The sequence below is a fragment of the Delphinus delphis genome, chromosome 14 (genome assembly GCF_949987515.2).
Source record: "Delphinus delphis chromosome 14, mDelDel1.2, whole genome shotgun sequence".
NCBI lineage: Eukaryota > Metazoa > Chordata > Mammalia > Artiodactyla > Delphinidae > Delphinus > Delphinus delphis.
The window spans coordinates 74,020,369-74,047,292 of NC_082696.1; the positions used below are offsets into that span (position 1 = coordinate 74,020,369).

General features: G+C 41.8%; 1 protein-coding gene across 1 annotated transcript; it reads left to right on the forward strand.

The window, feature by feature from the left end:
* The first annotated feature begins 22 nt into the window (after positions 1-22).
* Positions 23-26,924, forward strand: ELOVL4 (ELOVL fatty acid elongase 4). The gene is made up of 6 exons (XM_060030313.1): positions 23-405; positions 16,590-16,777; positions 18,165-18,245; positions 21,411-21,582; positions 22,664-22,791; positions 25,313-26,924. Exons 1-6 carry the CDS (start codon positions 306-308, stop codon positions 25,586-25,588), a joined length of 945 nt encoding a protein of 314 aa, XP_059886296.1. The 5' UTR covers positions 23-305; the 3' UTR covers positions 25,589-26,924.

Genomic DNA, 26,924 nt, shown 5'->3' on the forward strand with positions numbered 1-26,924 from the left:
ACGTGACGCCGGCCGAGGAGATTGGAGCGGCGGCGGCGCGTGGCGGCAGACGGGTGCAGCACCGGGCACTCACGGCAGGACCTCCACCACCTCCTCCTCCCCCCGGGAGCTTTGACGGTACCTTCTCCTTCGCCCGGCTCGTCGCCGCCGCGGCGCCCCGACGAAGGGGAGAAGACGCAGCTGGGCCGCCGCCGTTAGAGGGGTCGCCGGCTGCCGCTCGCTCGGTCCGCCGTCGCCTCGGAGGTCGATCCTCCCGCGGGGTCTCCGCTTCCTCCTCCCAACGCCAGCGCCCGCTCACCGCCGCGATGGGGCTCCTGGACTCGGAGCCGGGCAGCGTCCTGAACGTGGTGTCCACGGCGCTCAACGACACCGTGGAGCTCTACCGCTGGACCTTGTCCATCACAGGTAAAGCTCTCCATCCTCGCCTGGCCCCGCGGAAGACACCAGCCCCCGGCCTCGGAGCGCCCGGCCCGGCAGCGCCCCCGCCCCCTGTGGCTGTAGGGATGCTGCGGATCCGAGGAGGTGCCGGGCGCGGAGACCGCGCTAGGGCACTGGTTAATCTGATCCGAACGTTAATTCTTCCCCCTCCCCTCGACGCTTGCCCGGTTTTCCTCTGAGCTTCCACCATCTCTCGTCAGGTTCTCGGATGCAGGAGCTGGCATTTCAGATGGAGTCTGTGCTGCTGAGAGCTCGGCGCAGGCCCGCCCCACCCTGTGGTCCTACATCTTCCGAGCTCTGACACTTCTCTTTTGCACAGGGATCATTTTTAACATTTAGCAATATTCCGTCGGTGAGATGGCTCGGGAGGGCAGAGGGCCCAGTGGTCGCTGTCCTTTTGCTTTTTTTGGCCTCCTGGTTGCTTTGACACACCTGCTAATAGTTTCTTGTCTAGCTCGTCCATCTAGAATATAATTTGGAATGAAAAGTCAAAAGCCATTGTTCGGCTCCTTGAACCTTGGAGGAGGTTAGTTTCCGAGGCTTTTTCAACAACAGATAGGCTTGAAGTGATTGTCTGTGATGGCTTTGCGCAGTGCAGTGCGGTCAGGGGGAGGGGGAAGGTTAAAACACCGGGAAAGAAGTAGGGAATCTTTAGGAAAGGGGGTCTCTACAGCAGCACCTAGAGGTGGTCCCAGAAGCCTACACGTATACAGTTGTCTTAAATTGGCAAACTTTTCCCTTTCAGTGTTGCAGTTTGACAGGGATGGTTAGTTGGCTGAGCTAGGCAGCTTTTCTAAGGGGAAGAGTTGTGCTAATATGTTATTTTTATATTTTACCATTTGTTTTCTTCATTTACTTAAGTTACTTTTGGGTTTAAAGCATTTACAAGTTTTTGAAATAAACAGTTAAGCTAACAGGATTTTAGAAATGATCTTATGTTTTGCCATTTCCAGTCCTTTTGCAGTATTGCCCTGCATCCCAGCGGTGGAGGAGGTTAACCTTACATGTTAGGACTGTGCCTCCCTTCCCAAGGAATGGAAATATATTCCTATAGTTTGGTGTTCGTTGTTAGAGTCAATGGGACAGTGGTTACAGCATGAACACAGTACAATACATGGGATATATGTCGTGGAAAAAAAGGTGTGCTGGAATTATTTATGTGTGAGACAAAATGATTCTTTGGCATTGATATGGCTTTAACTTCTTTAGCAAAGTGTATTCTTTTTCAGAAGATCTCAAGTTTGACCTTGAGAAATAAGCTACTTATTTAGCTGTTGCACTTGCAAATGGTTAAAAAGCACTTTTTAATGGAGTCGTTCCTTTTTAAGTCTCTCTTCTATGTAGTGTATGCTGAGGTTATGCTGCTATACCTACAAAAACTGGGAAAGATGTATCCTTCCCTTCATCTCTGTGATTTTGGTTATTTAAACATTGTATCAGGGTTTCCCACGACACAATTGTACAGAGCTGAACGTCAGGCAAGCGCTTTGGCAGATAATTGCACTTTGCATGCTTCAGAGTTGAGGCCTCGTCAAGGTCCTCAGATCTCCATATAGCCAGCCACACCCAGGAGTTCTCATTCCTGTCTGTCTTCCCTTCCTACCTCAGAGCTTTCCCACCTCTGGAGTCGCAGAGCAACTGACAGCAAAGGTAGAATATGCCTTTCTGTGATGGTTAATTCCTTCCTAATGATGCTTGTATAAAAAAAATCACAAATGAAACGGGAAGCTTTGTGCACTTGCCTCATGTGAAAGCTGTCCACGAGCCTGTGAAGGGCAAATAATATAATATTGAGGGCCAAGCCGGAGTAGTGAGAGTAGCCACTAGAACGAAGTGACCTCTCACTAGCAGATCAGAGGGAAGGTATTCACCCATGCTCTGGCTATCCACTTACGAAACCTGAGACTGCTTCCTTGCTTCCTGTAATGAGCTACCTAGTGTAGGTAGATGGTATTTCTTAGCCAACTTAGAGGCTTAGTGGGTTCTACCTTGCTGCTGTGTAAGAGGGCTATTTCAGACTCAGGCAGAATAGGTCTGCCCCGCTCTCTGGTCTTTGATTCATTTGCACTACTCTGATTCCAGGAGGATCTCCTTGCTATAGTTTCATGAAAATCTGGGTGAAGGAGTTTCAAAGTAGAAAAGTAGCTTATGAGATGAGGCTGAAGAAGAAGTCGATGAGTCAGAGGGGAAGATAAAAGTGGGCAGAGAGAAAGATGGTGTTGAGAAATAGCTGTGAGTATGGTTAAAGAATGCAGATCATTCAGGGAGAGAAAGAAATGAGCAAGGCTCTGTGCCCTTGAGTGCTTTCATCCTCACACTGTAGTTGTGTGCTTCTTTGTTTCTGTTTTTTCAGTTCATTAAATACTTCTCTCCACTGAGGTTTCTGCCTAAGTGTAAAGTTAAGTGTAAAGTTTTCTGCCTAACTCTTATCTACTTTGGACTTTCAGAACAGGAATAGTTACACATTTGTAGAGTACATTTGATGAGCCCAAAGGTTTTTGCCCTAGGGCAGTTTCTGCAAAAATACCATTTTGCGCTGTTATATCAAATGGTGGTTTTTTTAAAATAAATTTATTTATTTATCTTTTCTTTTTTTATTTTTGGCTGCATTGGGTCTTCGTTGCTGCACACAGGCTTTCTCTAGTTGTGGTAAATGGGGGCTGGTGGCTTCTCTTGTTGCCGGTCATGGGCTCTAGGCTCGCGGGCTTCAGTAGTTGTGGCACATGGGCTCAGTAGTTGTGGCTCACAGGCTCTAGAGCGCAGGCTCAGTAGTTGTGGCACACAGACTTAGTTGCTCCGCGGCATGTGGGATCTTCCTGGACCAGGGCTCAAACCCATGTCCCCTGCATTGACAGGTGGATTCTTTACCACTGCAGCACCAGGGAAGTCTCCCAAATGGTGGTTATTTAATAAAACATGTCCAAAGCAATGTATAAAAATTGGGCTTGGGCTTCCCTGGTGGCGCAGTGGTTGAGAGTCCGCCTGCCGATGCAGGCGACACGGGTTTGTGCCCCGGTCCGGGAAGATCCCACATGTCGCGGAGCGGCTGGGCCCGTGAGCCGTGGCCGCTGAGCCTGCGCGTCTGGAGCCTGTGCTCTGCAACGGGAGAGGCCACAACAGTGAGAGGCCCACGTACCGCAAAAAAAAAAAAAAAATTGGGCTTTTCAGAGACACATATCTAGCAAATACAGACTATGTCCCACAGTGTATAAACACAAAGTATTACTTTTACTACATCATTAATACATTGGAGTCAAAACTTTGAAAGAGCTGTACTTTTAGAAAAACAGCAAAAATAAATTTTCCCTTCTCTATATTATATTTTTAGATATTTTGAACAAGCAAGTGAGTCTTGCTTTATAACATATAGGAAACTATAGACTGGTATAGGACATTTTTATACCCGTTGGTGGCATGAGAGTAGGTACTCTGATGTCATTGTGTTTTTTCCTTCTATTTTTTCACTTTATGAGTACATTAAAATTATTAGGACTGGGGTCCTAGGCTCAAAGTGTACATCCATTCAAGAAGAATTGTATGTAAAATTTGAAAACCAATGAGTCTTAATACCCCCAACTTATTAATACCCACTTGTACCCGAATTGTACCTTATATTTTCCGTTGCATTTGTTATTTTAATAAATACTTATTAGTACCATTTTGTGTAACTGACATTAACATAGAAACATCCTAGAAAGTTAGTAGCCAGCATGCCCACAATAAGGCCAGATGTCTCTTGAACTACCATATTTCTTTTTGACCACATGTTTTTTTTTAAATTATTTTAAACTTTTTATTTTATGTTGGAGTATAGTTGATTAACAACGTTGTGATAGTTTCAGGTGTACAGCAAAGCGATTCAGTTATACATATACATGTATTTATTCTTTTTCCAATTATTTTCCCATTTAGGTTACATAACGCTGAGCAGAGTTCCCTGTGCTATACAGTAGGTCGTTGTTGGTTATCTATTTTAAATACAGCACTGTGTACATTGACCACATGTTTTTAAACAGCCATTGTTCTTGGAGTATGTTTGTACATGCATGTGTGTTTGGTGGGGGACTTTGACACTGCTCTCTGTTCACACATATGGCCCCCTAGACTTGGGTGAAAAATGAGTGTCTACTTGGGAGTTGAAGTTAGAGCATGAAAGGCCAGTCTAGCTGGCCTTACCCTCACTTTGGAGGGGCAGAAGGGAGAAGGGAATGAGTGGTTCAGGAGGAGGGAGGACTCCTGTGGGATGATGATGAAATTCAGAAGCTAGGCTTGTATAATCTTTTCTTCTTACCTCATCACCTGCCACTGTGCAGGCACAGTTCTGGGCTCCGGGGAGAGAATGAGGACACTCGGTCACCACCCCATGCAGCTTACGGCCATTCCACCTTCCTTGGCATCATGGTCTGAAGGCAGTGTGATCAGAGTCAGAGTCAGGCCTAGTTGGGGCCTAGGGAAGGTCAGGAGATTGCTTCTCTACCCTCCTCATCTCCACTTCTACTTGCACCGCAGTCTTGAGACGTGAGAGGAATGTACGGGCTCTGCCTTTAGAGTATTTTAGCTGTTTCACCACGTGAAGTTCATGTGGGTACTGTTGGGGAGAGTATTTGAAAGGTCGACTAAGGAAAGGGGTGTCAAAACTAAAAACCCATGGAAACTGGGAATGAGTTTAAGGGCCAGTGAGTCAGCCTGGCGTGCTGAAACTGGGGGCCCGTGGGAGGGGATGTTTAACTCAGCTCAGATAGGTAGGGTCTGTCCCACAGATTGCCGGGCCCCAGAGGAGCACGGGTCTTTAATATCGTCTATTATAGTTACGTTGGTTTTGTTATTTGTCACAGTTAGAGTTTTTTATCTACGCTATTATCTAAAACAGATTTTTTGTTTGGCCTAGCCTGGAAACTCACTTACCATTCTCAATGTTTCTTTGAGAAAAGACATTCTAAGTTCTAGGCAGTTAATTAAAGACAAATATGTGGAACGTGTCCATCTTCTAATGTGGGATCTCCCTTAGGCAGCATTTTCAATGGGGTCCTGGTCTTATCCTTCCTTCATAACCTCCCTGAAGCCTCTAGGAGGTCCCTGCCATTTTAGGGTTGTTTGTTTGTTTGATTCTTGTTACTTTTTCCCTCACCAGTGGTTTTTGGTGGCAGACTCCTGGATTCTAATGTCTGATGCTCTTGTCCATTCCCCAGCAGCATGTAGCAAAGCATCCAATCACAGATGGAATTCCAGAAGGGGAAAACAGTGCAAATTCTAAAACTAGTGTCAGGACACAGTTTTTTGTTTTTGTTTTTAGCGGTACACGGGCCTCTCACTGTTGTGGCCTCTCCCGTTGCGGAGCACAGGCTCCGGACGCGCAGGCTCAGTGGCCATGGCTCACGGGCCCAGCCGCTCCACGGCATGTGGGATCCTCCCGGACCGGGGCACGAACTCGTGTCCCCTGCATCGGCAGGCGGACTCTCAACCACTGCGCCACCAGGGAAGCCCCCAGGACACAGTTTTATACAGTTAGATTCTTTGGCTTAGGGAAACAAGGTTTTAAGAATTACGTAGATAGTTATATCAGGCAGTGCTTTTGTGATCTTAAGTGCCACAAAGAAGTTGATCATCCTTTTAAAATTCGATGTTTTATTTTTTTTTGTCCTATGATAATGTCATTAGTGAATGATTTAATATTATTAACATAAGTATTATTTTACATTTATTGAGTCACTTATTATTTTGAATTAGACATATATTAGCACATACAGAAGAGTTGGGTAACAGAAGCATCTGTCTTTTCTCGTGCTACATGGCTCTTTTTTCTTTTCATTATTAGGACGTTTTTCAATTAAGGTGCTGTTGTTTTATTTTACCTTAGAATGAGACTGTATTAGAATATATATTTAAAAAATCATATGGGTTTTGACTTTTAGAAAAGAGAAGGGAGGAAGAAATACATGGCCTTTCAAAACCAGTTTCCAGCTCGCCGTTCTAACTTGGTCAGTCAGCACTTCCCTGCCCACAGACGTGCAGCTCTAGCCAACTTGGATAACTCACCCGTGAGTAAAACGTGTGCACGTCTGCCTTGACGTCCCTTATCACACTGCCCTTGCCTTTACTGCCCTTTCCCCTGGCTCCTGCCACACGTGCCCATCACCAAGACCCTCCCGGCTCAGTCTCCCTCCCACACGGAGCCTTTCTCCGTCGTGGTACCCGGAGCAGCTCATTGCTGCATCTGATCCCATCATCCTAAACAATTGCTCATGTACATCCTTGTGCTGTTCCTTCTGGGACTCTGTTGTCTTGTACTGTTTTAACCTTCATTATTATTTATCTTTTCACTTTGTATTTTTCTCCCCAACACTAGGAAGTGCCCATACATTTGTTGATTTGATACAACCCTCTTAATCCAGTATAATTTCAAATAGTGATATATTCTGGTTGCTAAATACTAATAAGGTTTTGGGCTACACTAAATTACAGAGAGTTTTAAAAATGATCTTTATCATTTTTAAAGGTAGTCATAAATTCAGTTGATGTTGACTAAATTTAATGAAGGAATCAAACCATTAAATCACTTAGCACGAAATACTTTCAAGAGATATAAAATCAGATGTAATTCTTCCTCTCTCTTCATAGTCTGTGCGGAAGCCTTGTGATGTGTGTGGGAGTGAGGAGGGCAGCCTGGTGTAGGGGATGGAAAAGATCCTGGACTTGTGTTTAGATGACCGAGGCTTTAGCCCCAGATCTGCCGCTAATTAGCCGTGAGAGTTTGGGGCTGTCCCTTTGCTTTTCCAACTCAACTTTTTTCATCTCTTAATTGAGTTGAATTAGGTAATCTCTAAGGTCTCATCCGGCTCTTAAATTCTGCATATAGATGGAAGTTTAAAAAATTCTTTAAATAGGTAAAGCAATTTCAAACAAACATATATTGATAAGTAATTGAAAAACCACATTCTGTGCAACAATGCCAATCTTTCCCAGCAAGACTGTTACTGGTGCTGCCCAAGTAGTGAAAATAACAGATTCACATTTAGTCCTCTTTTGGGCTTCCGTGGTGGCGCAGTGGTTGAGAGTCCGCCTGCCGATGCAGGGGACACGGGTTCGTGCCCCGGTCCAGGAAGATCCCACGTGCCGCGGAGCGGCTGGGCCCGTGAGCTGTGGTGAGCTGTGGCTGCTGAGCCTGCGCGTCCGGAGCCTGTGCTCTGCAACGGGAGAGGCCACAACGGTGAGAGGCCCGCGTACCGAAAACAACAAAACAAAAACAAAAACTATTTAGTCCTTTTCACTTTCTCTTATCTGCTCCATAGGAAATAGTTAAAGGAATAGAAAAACAAACGGATACGGATATTTAAGCACCTGTTTTGACAGAGCACTGTGCTTGTTGCTATAATTCTGTACCCATTTAATGATACACACATTCCTTGAACAACCCAGAGTTAACTATTTTGTCAAAAATAATAACAGTAACATTAGAGAATAAGTTTATTATTCTGCAGGTGGTTTCATGGTCTTGGGCATGGCCAAGGGCAAATTATTACATTTTTACATGGTCTTGGGCAAATTATTCCTGATTCTTTGGGGCTCATATTTCTACCTGTACAATTAGAAGGTTTGAGACTACATGTTCTCTTAAGGCCATTTTATTGAATCCTTGTAATAACTCCTAAAACAATGGCTTAGATAGTCTAAACTTAATCTTTATATTTTTTTTCTATAGAACATAAAAATTACTGATGGTAATTTTTCTTTAATTTGGTTTAACTCTTCTCTTGGGACAGAGGAGGATTTAGTGGTTTGATTATTGTCAGTAATAATGACAGTGCTGACACGTATTGAGCTCTTATTCTGTGTCAGACACTATACACGCAGTGTCTTATTCCTCCCAACAACCCTGTCATCACGTGTAAGGCCAGAGAGACTAGGTAACTTGGTGAGGCTTATTCAGCTGCTAAATGAGGAAGCTGGGGTTGTCAGGTTGCTAGTCTGACTTGAATGCCCATATCCAGAACCTAGGGAACTCCTCTAGGTCAGGAAGAAAAGGCCTGGAAGACATCGAAGGGCTTGACTCTTAGCAGGAGGGGCTCAGATGATCCCTGACGTAGGACACACCTGCGTGGAGGCATGGGTGCAGAGGGAACGGGATGCAGCGGAAGGAAGGGCTTTGCGGTGTCCACGTGTGCTGGGAACTCTCCCATTTAACCATCGCCCATCAACCCTGTGAGATGGTTATTATTTCCTCATTAAAAAGAAGAGGGGAGAACAGTTGACTCTCCATCCATAGCGTCTGTCGCCCACCCCATCGCTTTCAAAACACCTTACTTTCTTGGTCCTCACAACATCATTTTCTCTTTTCCTTCCTCTCTGGTTGCTTCGCAGCCACGGATCCCACTCTTCCCTTAAGTGTCCCCCAGGGTTCAATCTTTGTTCCTTTTATTCTCTCATTCTATGCGCTCTTTCCCTTGTGACCTGAACTTCTGCTGGGGTTCTCACTGCCGGTGACTCTCTTGTGCGTCTGCAGCCCTGGCAGTCATCTGCAGTTCCAGAGCCTACTGGATGCCTCCACCTAGGTGTCCCATGAGTGCTTCAAACACAAGCTGTTTAAAAATGCACCTGATCGGACTTCCCTGGTGGCGCAGTGGTTAAGAATCCGCCTGCCAATGCAGGGGACATGGGTTCGAGCCCTGGTCCGGGAAGATCCCACATGCCGCGGAGCAACTAAACCCATGCGCCGCAACTACTGAGCCTGCGCTCTACAGCCCGCGAGCCACAACTACTGAGCCCGCATGTCACAACTACTGAAGCCCACACACCTAGAGCCCGTGCTCCACAACAAGAGAAGCCACTGCAATGAGAAATGAGAAGTCCGTGCACCGCAATGAAGAGTAGCCCCCGCTCGCTGCAACTAGAGAAAAGCCCGCGTGCAGCAACGAAAACCCAGTGCAGCCCAAAATAAATAAATAAATTTTAAAAAATGCACCTTATCATCTCCTTCCAGATCTGTTCCTCTTCCTTTATGCTCTGTCCTGGATCCACGACTTTACCATCTGTGCCACCAGGCAGGTCAGAAATCTGGGGGTAATCCTGAACTTTTCTTTCACTCTCACCTCTCACGTCCATGTCAGCCACCACGTCTGTAGATTGTGCCCCCGTGACTTTAATATCTGCCTATCTTTTCCATCACCAGCGCAGCCCCCGAATCCAGGTTTCCCTCATTTCTTGCATTATAGTGGTCTCCAAGGCTGACTGCCCGTCAGCATCACCAGGGGAACAGTAGATACTGGGGTGGAGCCTAGGAATCTGTATTTTTAACAAGCAGATGATCCTTCTGCGGGCAGCCTAGCAACAGACAGATACCTGAGAACCACTGATCCAGCTGGTTTCCCTGCCTTTCCCCTTCAGTCCATCTCCCACTGCCTCCGTGATGATCTGCTAAAAGCCGAATGTGGTCTCCTGTTTCTAACCAATGAAGCATCTCCCCTTTATCTACAGGATAAGTTCCAGCGTCTTCAGCATAGTTTGTGAGACTCTCCCAGGTCTGATCTGACCTGTAAATCTCTAGTCATTTCCTGCCATCTTTGCTTGTACATATGCTGTACCTCAGGCCTGCTTAGTTTACAGAATAAGTGCCTTATCTCTTCATTTGGGGCTCTTTATACATACGGTTCTCTCTGCAAGAAAGCCTTCCGCCCTCCCTGTCTGCTTGGCAAGCCCCTCCTCTTTTCTTCAAGGAGCAGTTCAGATGTCAGCTCTGGAAGTTGCCCTCGTCGCCTCTCTCCTGCTCTGCCACTGTTCTCAGACTGGCCTCTGACATTGCTGTCATCGTCCTGCAAAGCAATTGATTTTTCATGTCTGTCTCCTCCAATAGCTGGTGAATTCTGAGAGGTCAGGGGCCAAATAACCTGTTGCAAATCACTTAGCTCAAAAAGGATGGAGGGTCTGACTTGAAAAGCTGTTCTGTATACCATGCTGGATGATTTTAAGATATAAATCAGGTAAGGAATAAAAGACTCTTGGTGGAGGGTGTTCAAGGGAAGCCCCACTTCAGATGGACCATTTTTCCTCCCATTTTTAAAATAAAGGTGTAAATTTATACATGATAAAATGAACTCTTTCCGAGGATCAGTTCGTGAGTTCTGACAAACGCATACGGCTGTGTAACCATTCCATGGCCTTTTAACATGGATAAAATTGTGTGATTGCTATCCAGGCTAATGTTTGTAAATAAATCAGTCCCACTGGGCGTGAGCTTTATGAAACAGTCAAAATGTTCTAAGTGGAAACTCTTTCCTGAGAAAGAAGTTAACTCTTAAGGGTCTGGAAGGTTAAGGCAATGTGTCTTAGTAATTCTTATTATTGAAATAAAGTTTCTTGTTCCTAAACTTGATTTGCTATAATATTTAGCTTTAGGGTTGCTTAACTTTAAAACTCAGAGAGGGAACTCATTACCAAGGGAGACAGCTTTCCTACTTACAGAAGAAGAGACCCCATGGTTAGAAATTTTCTGAACTTAGGCGTAATTTATTTCCCTAAAGCTCTTCTCACTGGCCCTCTGGCAATAGAGCACAAGTCTGATAGCTCTTTAGTATTTGATGAGGCCTCCTTGGTTCAGGCCAGGCATCCTCGGTCCTTCCCCAGCATTTAGTGTCACGTCTCCCAAAGCATCACGATCCTGGACCAGGTCTGCCAGATGCACCACCCGTGAAAACGTGCGCCTTGGTTTGTTTATCTCTTGTCCTTCTTTCCGCTAAGAGGACTTTTGTAGGTCCCTCTTGTTTTCTTTCTCCTGAAGGAACATGACTGACAGGCACAATTCTATTGGAAAATTTTCTTTAAACCTGTAATTTAGGAAGAAATTGATGGGAGCATTTCTCCCTTAGAATGAGTGGGCATGGTGACTGAGTGGTCCTGGAGGAGCTGTTGGGCCACAGGAGGCTTTTTGCTCCACCTTCTCCAGCAAGTCTCTTGGCCTCCCTGCATCTCATTTTTGAGACAAAGGGATCATTTCTAAATCTAAAATTCTACACATCTGATTTAGATCAAGGCTTCCATGCAACATGAAAGGCTTAAAATTGTTACTAAGTAGGCTCAAAAATAAGAGCAAAATCATCAAGATACGAAGGCACAGACCTGTTGATAAACATATTAATAATATGAAATATAGAGAGAAGACAGTTTGGCAAACAGATCGACTGGAGTCCAATTTGTATTTCTACCATATTGATTCCCCCACACCCCCACCAAAAAGAAGAGTTTTTCAAAGAGAGAATTCCCAAGAGTGTTACGTGAAACCCATTTGAATCTCGGTATTCCTTGATGACAGAATTTGACTTCGGTGGTGGCGGGAGGGATAGGGTTTCAACAGAAGTTTTCTTTTTTTTTTTTTTTCCTAATAAATTCATGGTATGGAATCCCACCCATAACTGTGTAGGATTAGGGTATTGACAGTGTACCAGAAATATATCTTCTTTTACTCTAATATGCCTAATCTACATTTGGATTCCGTGTAACTCAAATGAATAGAGGATTTAATTTACCTTCAAAAGGTTATTAAAAAAAATAAACACCAAACTCAGGAGGAGAGGTCAGACTTATGGTTACCAGAGGTGGAAGGTGATGGGACGGGACATTGGAGGAAGGGTGGTCAAAAGGGATAGACTTCTGGTTATGAGATAAGCACTAGGGGTTCGGTGTACGACGTGAGGACTGTAGCTAACACGACCGCGTGGTGTATAGGAAAGTTGTTAGAGTAAATCCAAGAGTTCTCATCACGAGGAGGAAAAATGTTTTCCTTTTTCTCTTCTTTCTTTTCTTTTTATTTTCTCTATGTGAGAAGACGGATGTCAGCTGAACCTCTTGTGGTCATCATGTCACAGTCTGTGTGAATCAAACCAGCAGGCTCTATGCCTTAAGCTTATACAGTGATGTATGTCAGTTGTTTCTCAATAAAACTGGAAAAAAGCCAAAAGAAAAAAGTAAGCAAGTGCACACATCTTTCTTAGAAGAAAGGCAACATATAAAAAATGTCATTTAAACATTGGTGTTAATGAGAAGCTGGATAATTCATTATTTTATATAAAATAGTTCATTATTAATATAAAATAGGTAAAGCTTCGGTACTCGTGGTTTTTCTTTACTGTCCTAATCTGCCATCACTTGTTTTTGGTTCGAGGCTTGGGGAACTGTTTAGTAATGGTGAATTTTCATATCATCGTTTGATACTATTGTGACCTACTCAGTCCTTCTTTTTCGTGGAAAAGGGAACACGTAAAAGAAGTGTAGGCTATCTTGTCAGATAGAAATATTAATGCACACAAATTCAGAAAGACAGATAACTGCAAAGACATGGAGAAATTTCATGCAAATGTTATCACAGAGTGGAGGTTGCTATTGTACTGTGACTCACGTTGCTGACGATGACTACAACTTCTGTGATAATCATTGGGGGTAGAAGTTTTGAGAGTTCTCTGACCCTTGTGAACTGGAGGGCTAATGTGAGGTGGATATGGTGTGAAATGTCGCCTTTTATAGGCTGGACATAGGGCTCTGTTAAGTGTTTGTCAAGTGAAGGCATGACCTGCACTGTTGGGTGTTGTGTTTTTTCCCTGGAGAAGGCAATGTGGTAAAGACATTGAGCCCCGTGGAGCACACATGCTCTCAGTACTGGGAGGGGGTGGTGTTGACTGACTTCAGGTTAAAGCTGTGAGCTGGCGTGGAGGAGGTTTGGGAAGAGCTGTGGGAAAGGGCTGCTGGGCTCTGAAGAAACCTCGACTATCAGTAACTGTACTGTTGGGTTTCACTGAAGGGATAGACAATAAGGGAGTAATATGAAAAAAAAAAAGATCTACTCCTCATTTATTCATCAAATAAATGTTCAGGCGCCTCAGCAGGCCTGGTAATACAAGAGCGAGATACCCAGCCCTGCCTTGAGGGAGATGGCATTTTAAGTAAGTTTACAGGACCGTGTGATGCCCTGTAAGGGAACACACGTGCAGGGACTCTGGCCGTGAGAGGTGGGTCCCCTGGCCAGCGGAAACTGCCTATTTTCTTGATCCAGTTTTCCTTACCTTCAATTCCATTCTTCCTCCTAATTGTTATTTTAAAAAGTAACAATTTTCAAAAGTTTAAAAAAAAAATCCCAATGGATCCCCTAGTTTTCTGATTCTCAAGGACGGTCCATGACGCTCTTGGCGTAGAGTCAGTTGGAACTTCCTAGAAAATGCAAAATCTTCCTAAAAATGGGCTGTACCCTGAGCTGCTGAGTCAGAACCTGCACTGTAACTGTGCCGCCAGGTAATTCTTCTCCTCATTAAAGTTGGAGAAGCACTAATCTAGTTCCCCTTCATCTCTCCGTCAGGAGATGAGGACCGATTATGCCCTTAAGGTCCTACCCACAGCTGCGGAGCTGGCGTTGAAACTCAGCCCGGCTGTTTACTGATGGAGCCTCCTGTGCCTTTTCGGATACGTCTGCTGCTCCTTGTCTGCTGCCCTCCACCTCTGTACCCTTCTCTTGGCCTCTGTCAGTGCTTCATCTCATCAGACCTTCAGCTTCTTACTTGTGTCTCTTTAAATACCTCTGTTGAAAACGTAAGGTAGATAGCTAGTGGGAAGCAGCCACGTAGCACAGGGAGATCAGCTCGGTGCTTTGTGACCGCCTGGAGGGGTGGGATAGGGAGGGTGGGAGGGAGGGAGACGCAAGAGGGAAGAGATATGGGGATATATGTATATGTATAGCTGATTCACTTTGTTATAAAGCAGAAACTAACACACCATTGTAAAGCAATTATACTCCAATAAAGATGTTAAAAAAAAAAAGAAAAACATATTGAGAATATTAAAAAAAAATACCTCTGTTGAGTGAGTTACTCATACTGTGCATCTGAAAGAAGAAGCTTATTTATTTATTCTTGATTTAGGGGAAAGTTTGGCCCCATTTCCCTAGTTTTTTCCTGCTTGCTGCTCAGAACTGCCTTTGAAGTCAAGAGGAATTCTGTGTGTATAAGAGTAAGACAGGGCTTCCCTGGTGGCGCAGTGGTTGAGAGTCCGCCTGCCGATGCAGGGGACACGGGTTCGTGCCCCGGTCCGGGAAGATCCCACATGCCGCGGAGTGGCTGGGCCTGTGAGCCATGGCCGCTGAGGCTGAGCGTCCGGAGCCTGTGCTCCACAACGGGAGAGGCCACAGCAGTGAGGGGCCCGCGTACCGCAAAAAAAAATAGTACTAATAAAAAGAGTAAGACATAATCCGTGATGTCAGAAATTATAGTCTCCTTACAGGTGGATTTATCTTCCTGTCTCTGTTACATAGATTCTCTCATAACAGAGTCCTTTTGCTCTTTGTATCCATGGGAAAAGTAGCATCTGCCCTCTCTCTAGTTTGTGGATGGAGGTGGAGCTCCCTGGCAGCTCCTTCACTAGTCACCTGAAGTACAGCCAAGCTTTAGGATTTAGGGGGTTTGTATTCGTTTTTTTTTTCCTATAATATAGAAAAATAAAGATCTAAGTCGATGAATACCCCATGTTTTAGGTTGGCTTTTGGCGTAGAAAGATATGGTCACAGAAGAATAATATGACAACAGTAAAGAAAAGGGAACAATCACTGGTAAGACCATAGCGGCACAGTGCCTTCAACAAAATCAGCCCCCCATCTTTTAAGTCACCCCCTCCTTGTAAGAGGATTACTCTCTCTCCTGTCTTTTAAGTACTTTAGTTTATTTTTAATTCTAGAATATGTTTTGATTTGAATGACAGAACCATAATTTCCATGAATAGACAGAGAGTAGGCCTTCTCTGTAAACGATACAGTAAAATCAGTTTTTCTGGGTTTTTTTGGTTGTTGTTGTTGTTTTCTTTCAAGTCACTATCCCACCCTTCTAACAACTCTTATTTTATAGAAACCATGGTTATTGTGTCACGCCCCAACTTCAGAAGCTATGTGATTAAATATTTTTGTATTTGTGTTTCATGTCTTGTATCTTATTTTCTGTTGACAGCATATAGAAACAGACTAATTTATTTTTAGGTAAAGTATTTTGAAAGACAGTTAACTTACCCAGAGCTATTTTACATATATAGTTTTAGTAAAACTGACAGTTTAAATAGGGGGACATTGTAATGAGCAATTAAGTTAAATTCATTTAGTCTAGGTTTTACGAACTGGCTGAAAGATAAATTTTTTTTTTTTACTTAAAAAAAAATATTATTTTCCTCAAAATAGAACATAGAAGTGTTTTGCATTACCAAGAATAAGCTAGACATTAGATTCACAACCTTTAAAATGCTGTTTAGCTTTTAGAAATATAAAAATTAACTTCAGTGTCCTTTTGTAATGTAAATTTTTGTCAACCTCATATTTCATCATCATGCTTCTCTTAGAAATGTTTTATTTGTGGCAAGATTCAATTATAAATTTGATGCAGGGTTGCATATTTGAATTTAAAAACAGTTGATTCATTTTAAATGAAATAATATGTTACATTATATATATATATATACACACACACACATATGCAAGGTAAATGATTTATAGCTTTAGAGAAAAGTACTTAAGTTGGTTATATTCATGGGAAAAAAGGCAGACTCATGTTCTCAAGGAAAAAAAAATGTCTTGAATATGTGGTTGCTGTTTAAGTTATAGAAATGTAACAATCTCTAACTTAATCCTCAACTTAATACACATATAACTGTACTTGTCTTCGATATCCAGAAATATTCCGGGGAACAGCTTCCATGCATGCTCCAGACCTCTTCATTTTACTAAGTTTTTCCTGCTTTCGGCATAGGATGGAGCAGCTTCCAAACTGTGCTAGTAAATTTCAGATGTTTAATATGAAAGTCAGATTTCTCCTTAAAGTATTTATTTTCTGTCTATGAAACCTTTGATTAACTTTTCATCCCAAGCCTCTTCTGAATTTTCAATGAGCTTTGTTTCTTCTCTCTGTTCTCAAGGTTCTCTGTAAAACATATAACGTGTGCCTTATGTAATGAAACTTCATTTTCAAAAGGTACTCCCAGGAATTGGTCGTTTCTTTGGTTTTTACGTCATGTATTTTTGTTGGGCCTCTAAGAATCTGTATTTGGTCAAATTAGGAAAACTAAGTTGAAACATTATGCTTCCTAATAAGTTCATTTTATAGAACATTTATTGTATAAGAAATTTTATGTTCTCTCTGTAGATAAACGCGTGGAAAATTGGCCTCTGATGCAGTCCCCGTTGCCTACGCTTTGTATAAGTACCCTTTACCTCCTGTTCGTGTGGCTGGGTCCAAAATGGATGAAGGACCGAGAACCTTTCCAGATGCGTTTAGCGCTCATTATCTATAATTTCGGGATGGTTTTGCTTAACCTTTTTATCTTTAGAGAGGTAGGTTTACTAAAGTTCACTTTATAATTCCCCAAGTCTATTGCAAATTAAAAAAGGAGAATGTGTAAAACTATCATTGTAATGTTGTGCCCTAAGATAAATGTTAGCTACTCTAAGAGTAAATTTTATGTTATTGACAGTTTTCATTTTTGGATAACAAAAATATGAAACATATGTAAAGTGTAAGACAGTTGTTTAAAGTGGGATTTTGAAGCAGACAGACTGGATTCTAAAATAACCCTTACTAGCTTTTCTGACACTGGAAGTTATTTAACTTTTTTGAGATTCATTTTCCCCATCTGTAAGATGGGCATAATACCTAACTTCTAGGGTATCAGAGATAAGTTAGATAATTTTTACATAGTGTTTGGAACATATTAAGCGCTCAGTAAATAGTTGTAGCTATATGTTTATAATTCTTATTCAGCAGTTTCAGGTTTGGTAACTGATGAAAATATGCAGATGTAGAATACCAATCTCAAGTTTAAATCCTATTACGTAGTGTAATTGTATTTTATGTTGGAACTGAAGTGAGTTAACTGTTATACAGCTGTTGCTACTAACCACTGCCCACCTTTCTGGGCAGCAGCAAGTCCTTCATGGCATTTTGAAAGAAAATCCTAAAGGCTGGATTGGCACAGCCATTTCTTAAGTTGTAAGAGTGAAAGGAATTTGTTTTCCACGAGACTCCTCATTAATGTTCTGTATGAACCCAGAGTACTGGACTGGTGATGCTAGGGAAAAGAACAGTATGCTCCTTTTTTTTTTTTGCGGTACGCGGGCCTGTCACGGTTGTGGCCTCTCCCGTTGTGGAGCACAGGCTCCGGACGCGCAGTCCCAGCGGCCATGGCTCACGGGCCCAGCCGCTCCGCGGCATGCGGGATCCTCCCGGACCGGGGCACGAACCCGTGTCCCCTGCATCGGCAGGCGGACTCTCAACCTGCGCCACCAGGGAAGCCCAAGTATGCTCCTTTTAAAAAACCTTTCTTTAATTGACAACTTAGCCTACAGAAGCTCAACTTCATAAAAAACTTTAACTTCTTTGGATACTTTACCCAATTTGTTAGATGCAACCCACTCTGGTTCAAGACTAGAAATCCGTGCAACTCTTGCTGCATATGATGAATCACAGTTTCTCAATATTACGAGGTAGAGAGTCTGTCTCAGTCCAAATGTCACATGTCATTTTAAATTTAGATTTCAATTTTAAAATAAATTGACAGATAGTAAATTTTAGAAATTCCAACATATTAAATGTTTAATGCATTGAAAAATTTTAAGACCCTATTGCTTTTAAAAATATTTTGCAAGTTTGCATATTGTAGGTAGTGCTTATACATGCTGTATCTACTGAAACTTTACTCGAAATATTCTTGCCTTTTTCCAGCTATTCATGGGATCATATAACGCAGGATATAGCTATATTTGCCAGAGTGTGGATTATTCGGATAACGTTCACGAAGTCAGGGTAAGTACCTTAAAAACACTGTTAATCAGTAGAAGTTGGTTTAATATTGTAGTCCCTAGTCTGTGAAAAACATTCCTCAGTATAGTGGTAAAAGTGTACTGGATTGTTTCGAGTCAACAAAGCTATGCTTTTTTTTTTTTTAATGCTTTTTTTTTTTAAGTACATAATTGAAAATCTGTTTTCATCCCTCCAGTATCTTCTCTCATTTGGTGATGTGAGAGTGAAGGTGTGTTGGATTACTAAAACGCAGTACTCAAAAAAATAAAAAAAGAAGTTCCATGTATAGTATAAAGATGATGTTTTAGATTTTTGTTTTTCGGTCAAGAATAGAAACTCTTAAAGCTGAATTCATTTGTTAAGAAAGCCTGAGGAAAACGAACATCTTATAAACTATGTACTGTTTAGTAAATTAAGCACAGCACAACTTGTATAGGTATAAACTCAGTTTTTATCATCTTTGCAGAAAAGTAGACTAGTGATATAGTGTTATCATATTGTACTTTGCAGTCACCTGTATCAGTAAATTATCTTACTTTATTAACTATTTATTGAACTCCTCTTGTGTGCTATGGTTCATATTAAACATTACATATACATAAAACATTTATATAGCATATATAACATGTTATATGTATGTGTGTGTTTTATGTTACATGTAATATATGTATTAATATAATTTGTAGTAGCTGCCCTTGGAAAAAAGTAGCTCTTTAGCATTGGGGTTGGACAATATAAATAGCAGTATTCATCAAGACCCAGCACCAGATTGCTTTCATGTAGTTACCATTTTATGTCTCTGTCTTCATTTCTCTATTAGGAGATATAATGCGCCGATGAAAGAAAAATCACCCCTCTTGGTTGTCATGTTGGTTTTATTCATTGAACAAATGTGTATTGAACATGTGCTGTATGCAGATAGTGTGAGGGGGCCCTGGGGACCCAGGTGGAAAGGCAGATAGGATCCCTGCCTTTGTGGAGCTGACATTCTAGCAAAGGTGGGAGAGGCAGACACTAGTCATGTAAACAAATGGTTAACAAGAACCTAAGACCCGTGATGCAACTGAGAGGGAATGAGAGGAGCCCCTTTATACAGATTTGTTGGCTAAGGTAACCTCGCTAGAGAGCCTCTCCCTGGGTGGAGCGCTGACTCTGGTCTTGCTCAGGCCAGGGGAAGGAAAGGGAAAAGCGCTGGGCTTGCTTTCTCTGAGGAGTGAACCTAGGTAAACCCCTTGGACGAAACAACATGCTAACATTTTGGGGATAAAGTTTTAAAAATACCACTCTGGTCATTGTGAGCCTACCATCCTGGCATTCATAAATCGTCAGTTCTTTAAAAATTGAGAATGGACTTGAGGATATGGGGAGGGGGAAGGGGAAGCTGGGACAAAGCAAGAGAGAGGCATGGACATCTATACACTACCAAACGTAAGGTAGATAGCTAGTGGGAAGCAGCCGCATAGCACAGGGAGATCAGCTCAGTGCTTTGTGACCGCCTGGAGGGGTGGGATAGGGAGGGTGGGAGGGAGGGAGACGCAAGAGGGAAGAGATATGGGGACATATGTTTATGTATAACTGATTCACTTTGTTATAAAGCAGAAACTAGCACACCATTGTAAAGCAATTATACTCCAATAAAGATGTTAAAAAAAAAAAATTGAGCTATTGTGAGAACTGAAATCAAGTAGGAGAAAGAACCAGAGCGGCAGCAGATTGCATTTGAAAATTTCCTGGCTCTCTCCTCCTAATATGAGATGTGGCAGAATAAGTGTTTTACCCAAAGACTCATTTTTATATCCATTGTTATGTAGCCAAGAAGGATCTCTTCACTTTGATGTAGCTATTCAGTTTACAAACTAAAGAGAAGGATTATTTATTACTATTCATGAGTTGTGGCTAATTTAGAGGCCCAGGTGGGGGGAGAAATAAGACATTATCTCTTCCCTTCTAGATAAAGTTTGCTGCACCAAAATGTTATACTTTAAAGTACTAACATAATAGTGAATACTATAGTGTTGCCATGAGAAATTCCCTATTTCAAGCCTATTTTCAAACAACTTTATCATTTTCAACAATATTATTACTCAAGCAAATTCAGTAAATAATTCTCAGTTTGTAAATACAATACTAATTTTTCTTTGACCTTTCTCTTTCTTCTTTGCCTACACTTTAAAATTGTCATTTTGTTTTTCAAAAGCAAAAAGCCAAACCCAGACAGACAAAAACCCATGGCATCCAACAGGTGCAGGCATAAAATGAGGAAGGTCTCTATCAGCTGTGAAACACCTAAGCCTGGCTGTGAGTGAATCTGCCAAACCCCTGACCCGCAGATGTGTACGAACAGATTTCAGTTACGTACCGCTGCCTTTGGTATTTGTACATAGGACACGTCATAGAAAATACTTGACATAAAAAAGATGAATTGAGGTTACTATTTTAGTAGGATCCTTGGAAAATATTTTAAAACATACATACAGAGGTCACCTCTCACTGGATCCTAGGATCTTGAATCTCAGCATGTAATGTAATCTTTCTGCACCATCTGGTGTCTTAATTAGAGCCCAGGAAAAGAAAAGACTTATTTATGTAAGCAGGATTATATTTATGACCTAAGAAATATTTGTTGTGTGTGTTTGTTTGTTGCAATTTATCATTTTAAAGATGTTACTGCCTAATAAAAACTGTGATTAAGTATTTTGTTGCATATTAACATATGTGAGAGAGAGAGAGACAAGACACTCACAGAGCCCAGTTGATACCCAAGCACACTTGCAAGCATCTCTGAGGTATATAGGCTAGGCATGAACAAGTGAAATACCTTTACCAAGTAAATATCTCAGTTTCTCTACCATGTTGAAAATCACAGCAATGTGAAAGTGTTTACAGCTCTGCATTCAGCAGTTGGGTACTGGTGACATCCAGCTATGGAACAGACTGAAAATTTTCTCTGAACTGTTGGCACTGTGTAGATATAGATTTGGACTCTTTCTTTCCCATTATTTTCCCTGTGAATAGATGCCTAGGTTTCACACCCACTTAGACAAAAATGATTCTGTGCCTCCTACATTTTGTGCAGTGAAGATTGTTTAGGACTTAGAATGTGTATAAAACCATGTGATAGTGTCATTCTGGTGTTTGTAAAATGCTTTTTTCCCTTTCTTTCTACAGATAGCTGCTGCTCTGTGGTGGTACTTTATTTCTAAAGGAATTGAGTATTTGGACACAGTGTTTTTTATCCTGAGGAAGAAAAACAACCAAGTCTCCTTCCTTCACGTATATCATCACTGTACAATGTTTACATTGTGGTGGATTGGAATTAAGTGGGTCGCAGGGGGACAGGGTGAGCATTTTCAGGAACATATCCCCAGGTAGTAAATTATGTAAATGTGGAAGATGGAAAGTAGTGAGAATTTGACTTGGTCTATAATTTAATTTACTTTCATGGTTAATTATTTCTGTGTTAATTTCACTTTAAAGAAATTTGAAGACAGCAAAGCTTTAGTTTTTTATCTGTGACTACTTTCACACCTACAGATTTACCCCAGAGATAAGCATAAACGAATCCCAAACATAGCAAGTTATATTTTGATAGGGAACAGTTCTAGTGGTTCTGATCCAGAGGATACCAAGATACAGCTTCTCAGTCTGAAGGCTTTGTCTCCTCTCCAAGCCCAAAGCCCACTCCTGCTGTCAGACTGGCCCAAGTGCACCTGTTGGTTCTTACTCAAAGGAAATTGTGTGTAGCCTTCTCAGTGTTGCAGAGAATCTGAATTCACGGTTTGGCCAAGGTCTGCCTCCAGCTTTTCAGATGCCTGTACATTGGAGATGATTCACATCATTGAGCTGTAAACAGACCATTCCTCTGTTTATAGTATTATATACTGACTTGTACCTCAGGGTACAAGTCAGTATATAATAGTACAGTTCACCTTGCTACCTTCCATTTAAACTATTTAGGAAACTAAGAAATAAGTACTATTTTGTTGTAGCTATGTATATCAGCACATGTAAAGGCAATAATGAAACATTTACAAATCTGCTTAAACAATTATATGTACCATGACTTTTTCTCCCCAAGAGTAATAGAATGCAAAGTAATACTGGCAGTAGTTCTGTATTGGGGCCTACTTAACCACTGGAGTACCCTCATTTGAAAACTTGCCACTTTGAAAGTCCTTTGCATTTGAAGGACACCCTTTTTTATTTATATGGTGAAAGCCTGAGTCTAAACTTTAAAAATACTTGGCATGATCTGAAGAGAAGGCTTTTCCATTAGAACTATTTTACAACTTTTATTCCTCATCTGTACTCAAGATTAAATGTTGGAAAATAATGTAGATTCATTTATTTTATGTCTAAATGGTTTATCACCTAATACAGGTTTCCGTATCTTGTAATTAATTACCTCTGTTTTTCTAAAGCATTTTTCGGAGCCCAGATGAATTCCTTCATCCATGTGATTATGTACTTATACTACGGGTTAACCGCCTTTGGCCCATGGATTCAGAAGTATCTTTGGTGGAAACGGTACCTGACCATGCTGCAGCTGGTGAGTTAAATGCTTCTAAAGTTTTTTCTGGTGAAACACTGAGAATGTTTGAGTCTAATTAATTCTAAAGTACTGAGTCGTTTTCAGCAATTTTCTGTTACCAAGCCGACTTTCTCTGTGCTCCAGCTATAGGAGTTGAGGCTGTTTGGTTCTGAGCTACCTGTTCATAGACCTAGTGGTCATGGCCACTCGTTTTTTAAATGTCCTTAAAAGACCAGACTCAGCTCTTGTCTAAGAGAAATATCCTTTAAACATATTTGTGAAATGGATGAGTAAAGACCTAAGCACACCACAAAGTACACAGACTCATTTATGATTAGAAAAATAATCTAACTTCTTTCTTAGGCTTTTTTTTTTTTTCCACTTAAAATGTTACTACTGCCTCTCTTCATCCTGCCCTTATGTAAATTTTCTGTTGTCTATTCCATTTTTCCATCCTTGTGAACAGATCCCATACGTTTAGAATATGAAAGTTGTAGGAAAGGCACAGAGCCAAGGAAGGGGTGGGGTAAAGGAGGGGACGAAGGGGGACTTCCCTGGCGGTCCAGCAGCTTCCACCACAGGGGACATGAGTTCCATCCCTGGTTGGGGAACTAAGATCCTGCATGCCTCATGGCACGGCCAAAAAATTAAAAATTAATTAAATTTAAGAAAAGGAAGGGACCAAGGACCAGAGAACTCTTAATTCCCCGACACACACTCATTAGCGAGCAGAGCTCGGTATTCTCAAATGCTAGTCTTCAGAGCAGGCAGTTCTCAGCACCTACCCCCAGTAGGACTTCTTGTAGCATCTGGGTGCATCAGTGCAACCTTCCAAGCCAAGCACTAGCCCAGTAGCCAAACTGGAAATCCAAAACCAACCTGGTAGCTGTTCTTAAGCCTTGGCATTTATTATAATTTGCTTTAATCATAGCACGTACACAGTTCTATCAGTGTACAGTGGAATCACATTTGGAAAGATTATTCATCTCTGCTTTAAGTTTCTAAACAATAGGCTAACCAAACAGGAAGCACAACCTTTGGGAAATGCTGGGTGTGCAGGATTCATCTGTAAGTAAAGTGCTACAGGAAGCTTCCTCCAGTTTTTGTGTAAGCCATTTATATAGTTTGTGTAATTCGTTTCTCTCAGTAATTATTAGATGGTCCCAAGAAAATGAGGAGGTGACAAAACTCACGTGAACTCTCCATCTCTGCTTTGCTGGAGCCCGCACCTGACTGTCCTTTAGCGATTCCGCCCCTCACACTCACCCTTCTTCTGTGATGCACGTCCTAAAAACCATCGTGAAATCAAGTTCTTAAAATCTGGATTTTGCCATGGAAAACTTTTAAAGTTTTTTAGTCTGATAGAAATTTGGGGCTTAACATGGGATAAATTTTAAAACTAATATTTAATATAGTAATTAATATTAATAATGCTGTCCTTTAAAGAGAAACCACAATTGCCCTTTCCAAACAGGATGTTAATTTCATGAAAGGTAGTGTATTTCCAAGCGAGAAGTTCTCACAACAGTTAATCGTGTATGTTAATCTTGTAAAAAGCTAACCCTTGTTAATACCATGGAATTCATAACTCTTGAGAACCATTCACTCTTTTTACACTTATTTTCAAATATCTACAAAATTTTACCAAAAAATCTTAGTCTTTAAAGACTTGTGTCCCTTCAAATGCATATTTACCTGTCTGCTATTCTGTAAGAAACAAGTACTGAACCACTTTGATAAGCTCATTTTTAGAAGTATATGTACCGGCTTGCTGACAACTTTGTGGAAAGAAATCAGTCAAAAATATGGGAGGAGGGCTTCCCTGGTGGCGCAGTGGTTGAGAGTCCGCCTGCCGATGCAGGGGACACGGGTTCGTGCCCCGGTCGGGGAAGATCCCACATGCCGCGGAGCGGCTGGGCCCGTGCGCCATGGCCGCTGGGCCTGCGTGTCCGGAGCCTGTGCTCCGCAACGGGAGACGCCACAACAGTGAGAGGCCGCGTACCGCAAAAAAAAAAAAAAAAAAAAAAAATGGGAGGAAAACAAAAATTGAAGAGCCTATATAGTACCACTACTTTACTCTCTTAGGCCACTGATATTCCCTCTCATGAGGTAAAATTATTCAACATTATGCAAAAAATAATTCCTCGAGCCCAGACACCAGGCCAAGGGCTCGGGAATCATGGAGACCAACGCAGAGCCCCGCCCTCAGTTGTACACGGGTGGAGAGGTGGACAGTCCAGAAGTCAGCAGATGCAAAAGACACAATTCCTATGAAACGAAAAAACCCACACAAAACAGAACCCTTCGGTTAAAGGGATGGAGGTACCCTCTGGGTGGAGGTACTTGAGTCTTAGCAGGAAGCCCTAGCTGAGGACATGTCATTTGAGCAGCAGCCTGAGTAAGGAGGAACCAGAGAACTCTTAAGCCTTGGACCGTGGGGCGACGGCATGGGCCTGGCTCAGCCGCACAGAAGATGCTGAGGTCGTGACGAGCTGCTTGCTGCCCACAGTAAACGTACCTGCGCTGTTTTGTTTTTCAGATTCAGTTCCACGTGACCATTGGGCACACAGCGCTGTCCCTTTACACCGATTGCCCCTTCCCCAAATGGATGCACTGGGCTCTCATTGCCTATGCAGTCAGCTTCATATGTCTCTTCCTAAACTTCTATGTTCGGACGTACAAAGAGCCTAAGAAAGCCAAAACTGGAAGAACAGCTGCGAATGGTATTTCAGCAAACGGTGTGAACAAATCAGAAAACCACCTAGTGGTAGAAGATGGAAGAAAGCAGAAAAATGGAAAGGCAAAAGGAGAGTAAAGTGAACTGGGCCTTACCTGGTGTCGACAGCGAGGAAGCTCCCACTTCACATACGATTTCAGGGAAACCAGAAGCAAATGAGGGTTTGGGGATAGGGAGAAAAAGACAAACGTGCTCTATGTATTAGTGACCTTTAGATTGAGTAAAGTGTTAAATACAACACCCAGATGTTTTATTTATGAAGTTTTTATTTTAAACATTTTTTTATTAGCCTTGATGTTGTCAGACCAAAGCAATCATCACGTGACTTTGGAGGCCCCTCTCCCTGTTCATATTCATGTGTACAATGTATGAGAGTTTTCATGTCTCTTCATTCTTCAGACTGATAATCACAGAAACATGGTCTTTATGCCTTTTTTTTTGGCTAAATTGCTACTTACCTACTGATGAAAATCAGTTACCTTCCCTCTTCTGGTCCCAAACTGGAAACGCAGCTACTTTAAAACGTGCACGTTTGAATTCATTTGCTGACTGGAGTGGTCAAATCTCTCCACCTCTAGTCTGAAGATACCCTCTTGGTTGGAATTAAATTTTAAAAATCTGATGATCTCTGTAGACTCTTAGAGGCTTGATGATGATGGTGTTGGGGAAAATAAGAATTACAGTAAAATCCTGCCCGGCGACTCAAAGGTCACCGTGACCTGCAGCACAGATCACTGTGGGAAACAATTTTTGTGATGAAAAGGCAGCCTTTCAATACTCCTGTTACTACCAGATATATATGATAAACATTAAGGTTATTGTCTGATTGGAACATGAAACAACTCATGTCTCTATCAGTAACATCATAGTTACATTTATGTGCTGTTAGAAGACAGTATGTTGATTTTTATCAGGCTTTCCTTGTTTTGATTTGTGGCTGTTACCGATTTTTCATATGTGGAAATATACCTACCTCTTCTGTTGGAAAGAACAGTTAAAATTAAATAAATTTTAATGAAAAAATCAAGGAGTCCTCTAATGTAGATTTTAATATTAACTTTCAAATTCACTAACACTGTTTTGTGTTTTTTTACAAGTAGTGTCCAGCAAGCTTCTCTGTGAAACTATCCTTCTCTTTTAACGTGTTTAATTTTGGAGTGATACTTTTCTTGTGACAAAGTTGCAAGATCTTATCTGTAACTAGATATGAAGTGTAAACCCATTTTGGTGCAATATTCTTGACTCCTTGGTGCTAAAGATCATTAAATTCAGTGCTTGATTGTTACAAAGTGTTAATTGCTAAGACATAAGATGAACACGAAAGTGAGAGTAGCCAGAATCAGAAAATGAAATTTGCTGTTTACAAAGGAAGTGTTTCATGTAATATAAAAAAACAACTGGAAATTCACTAGGA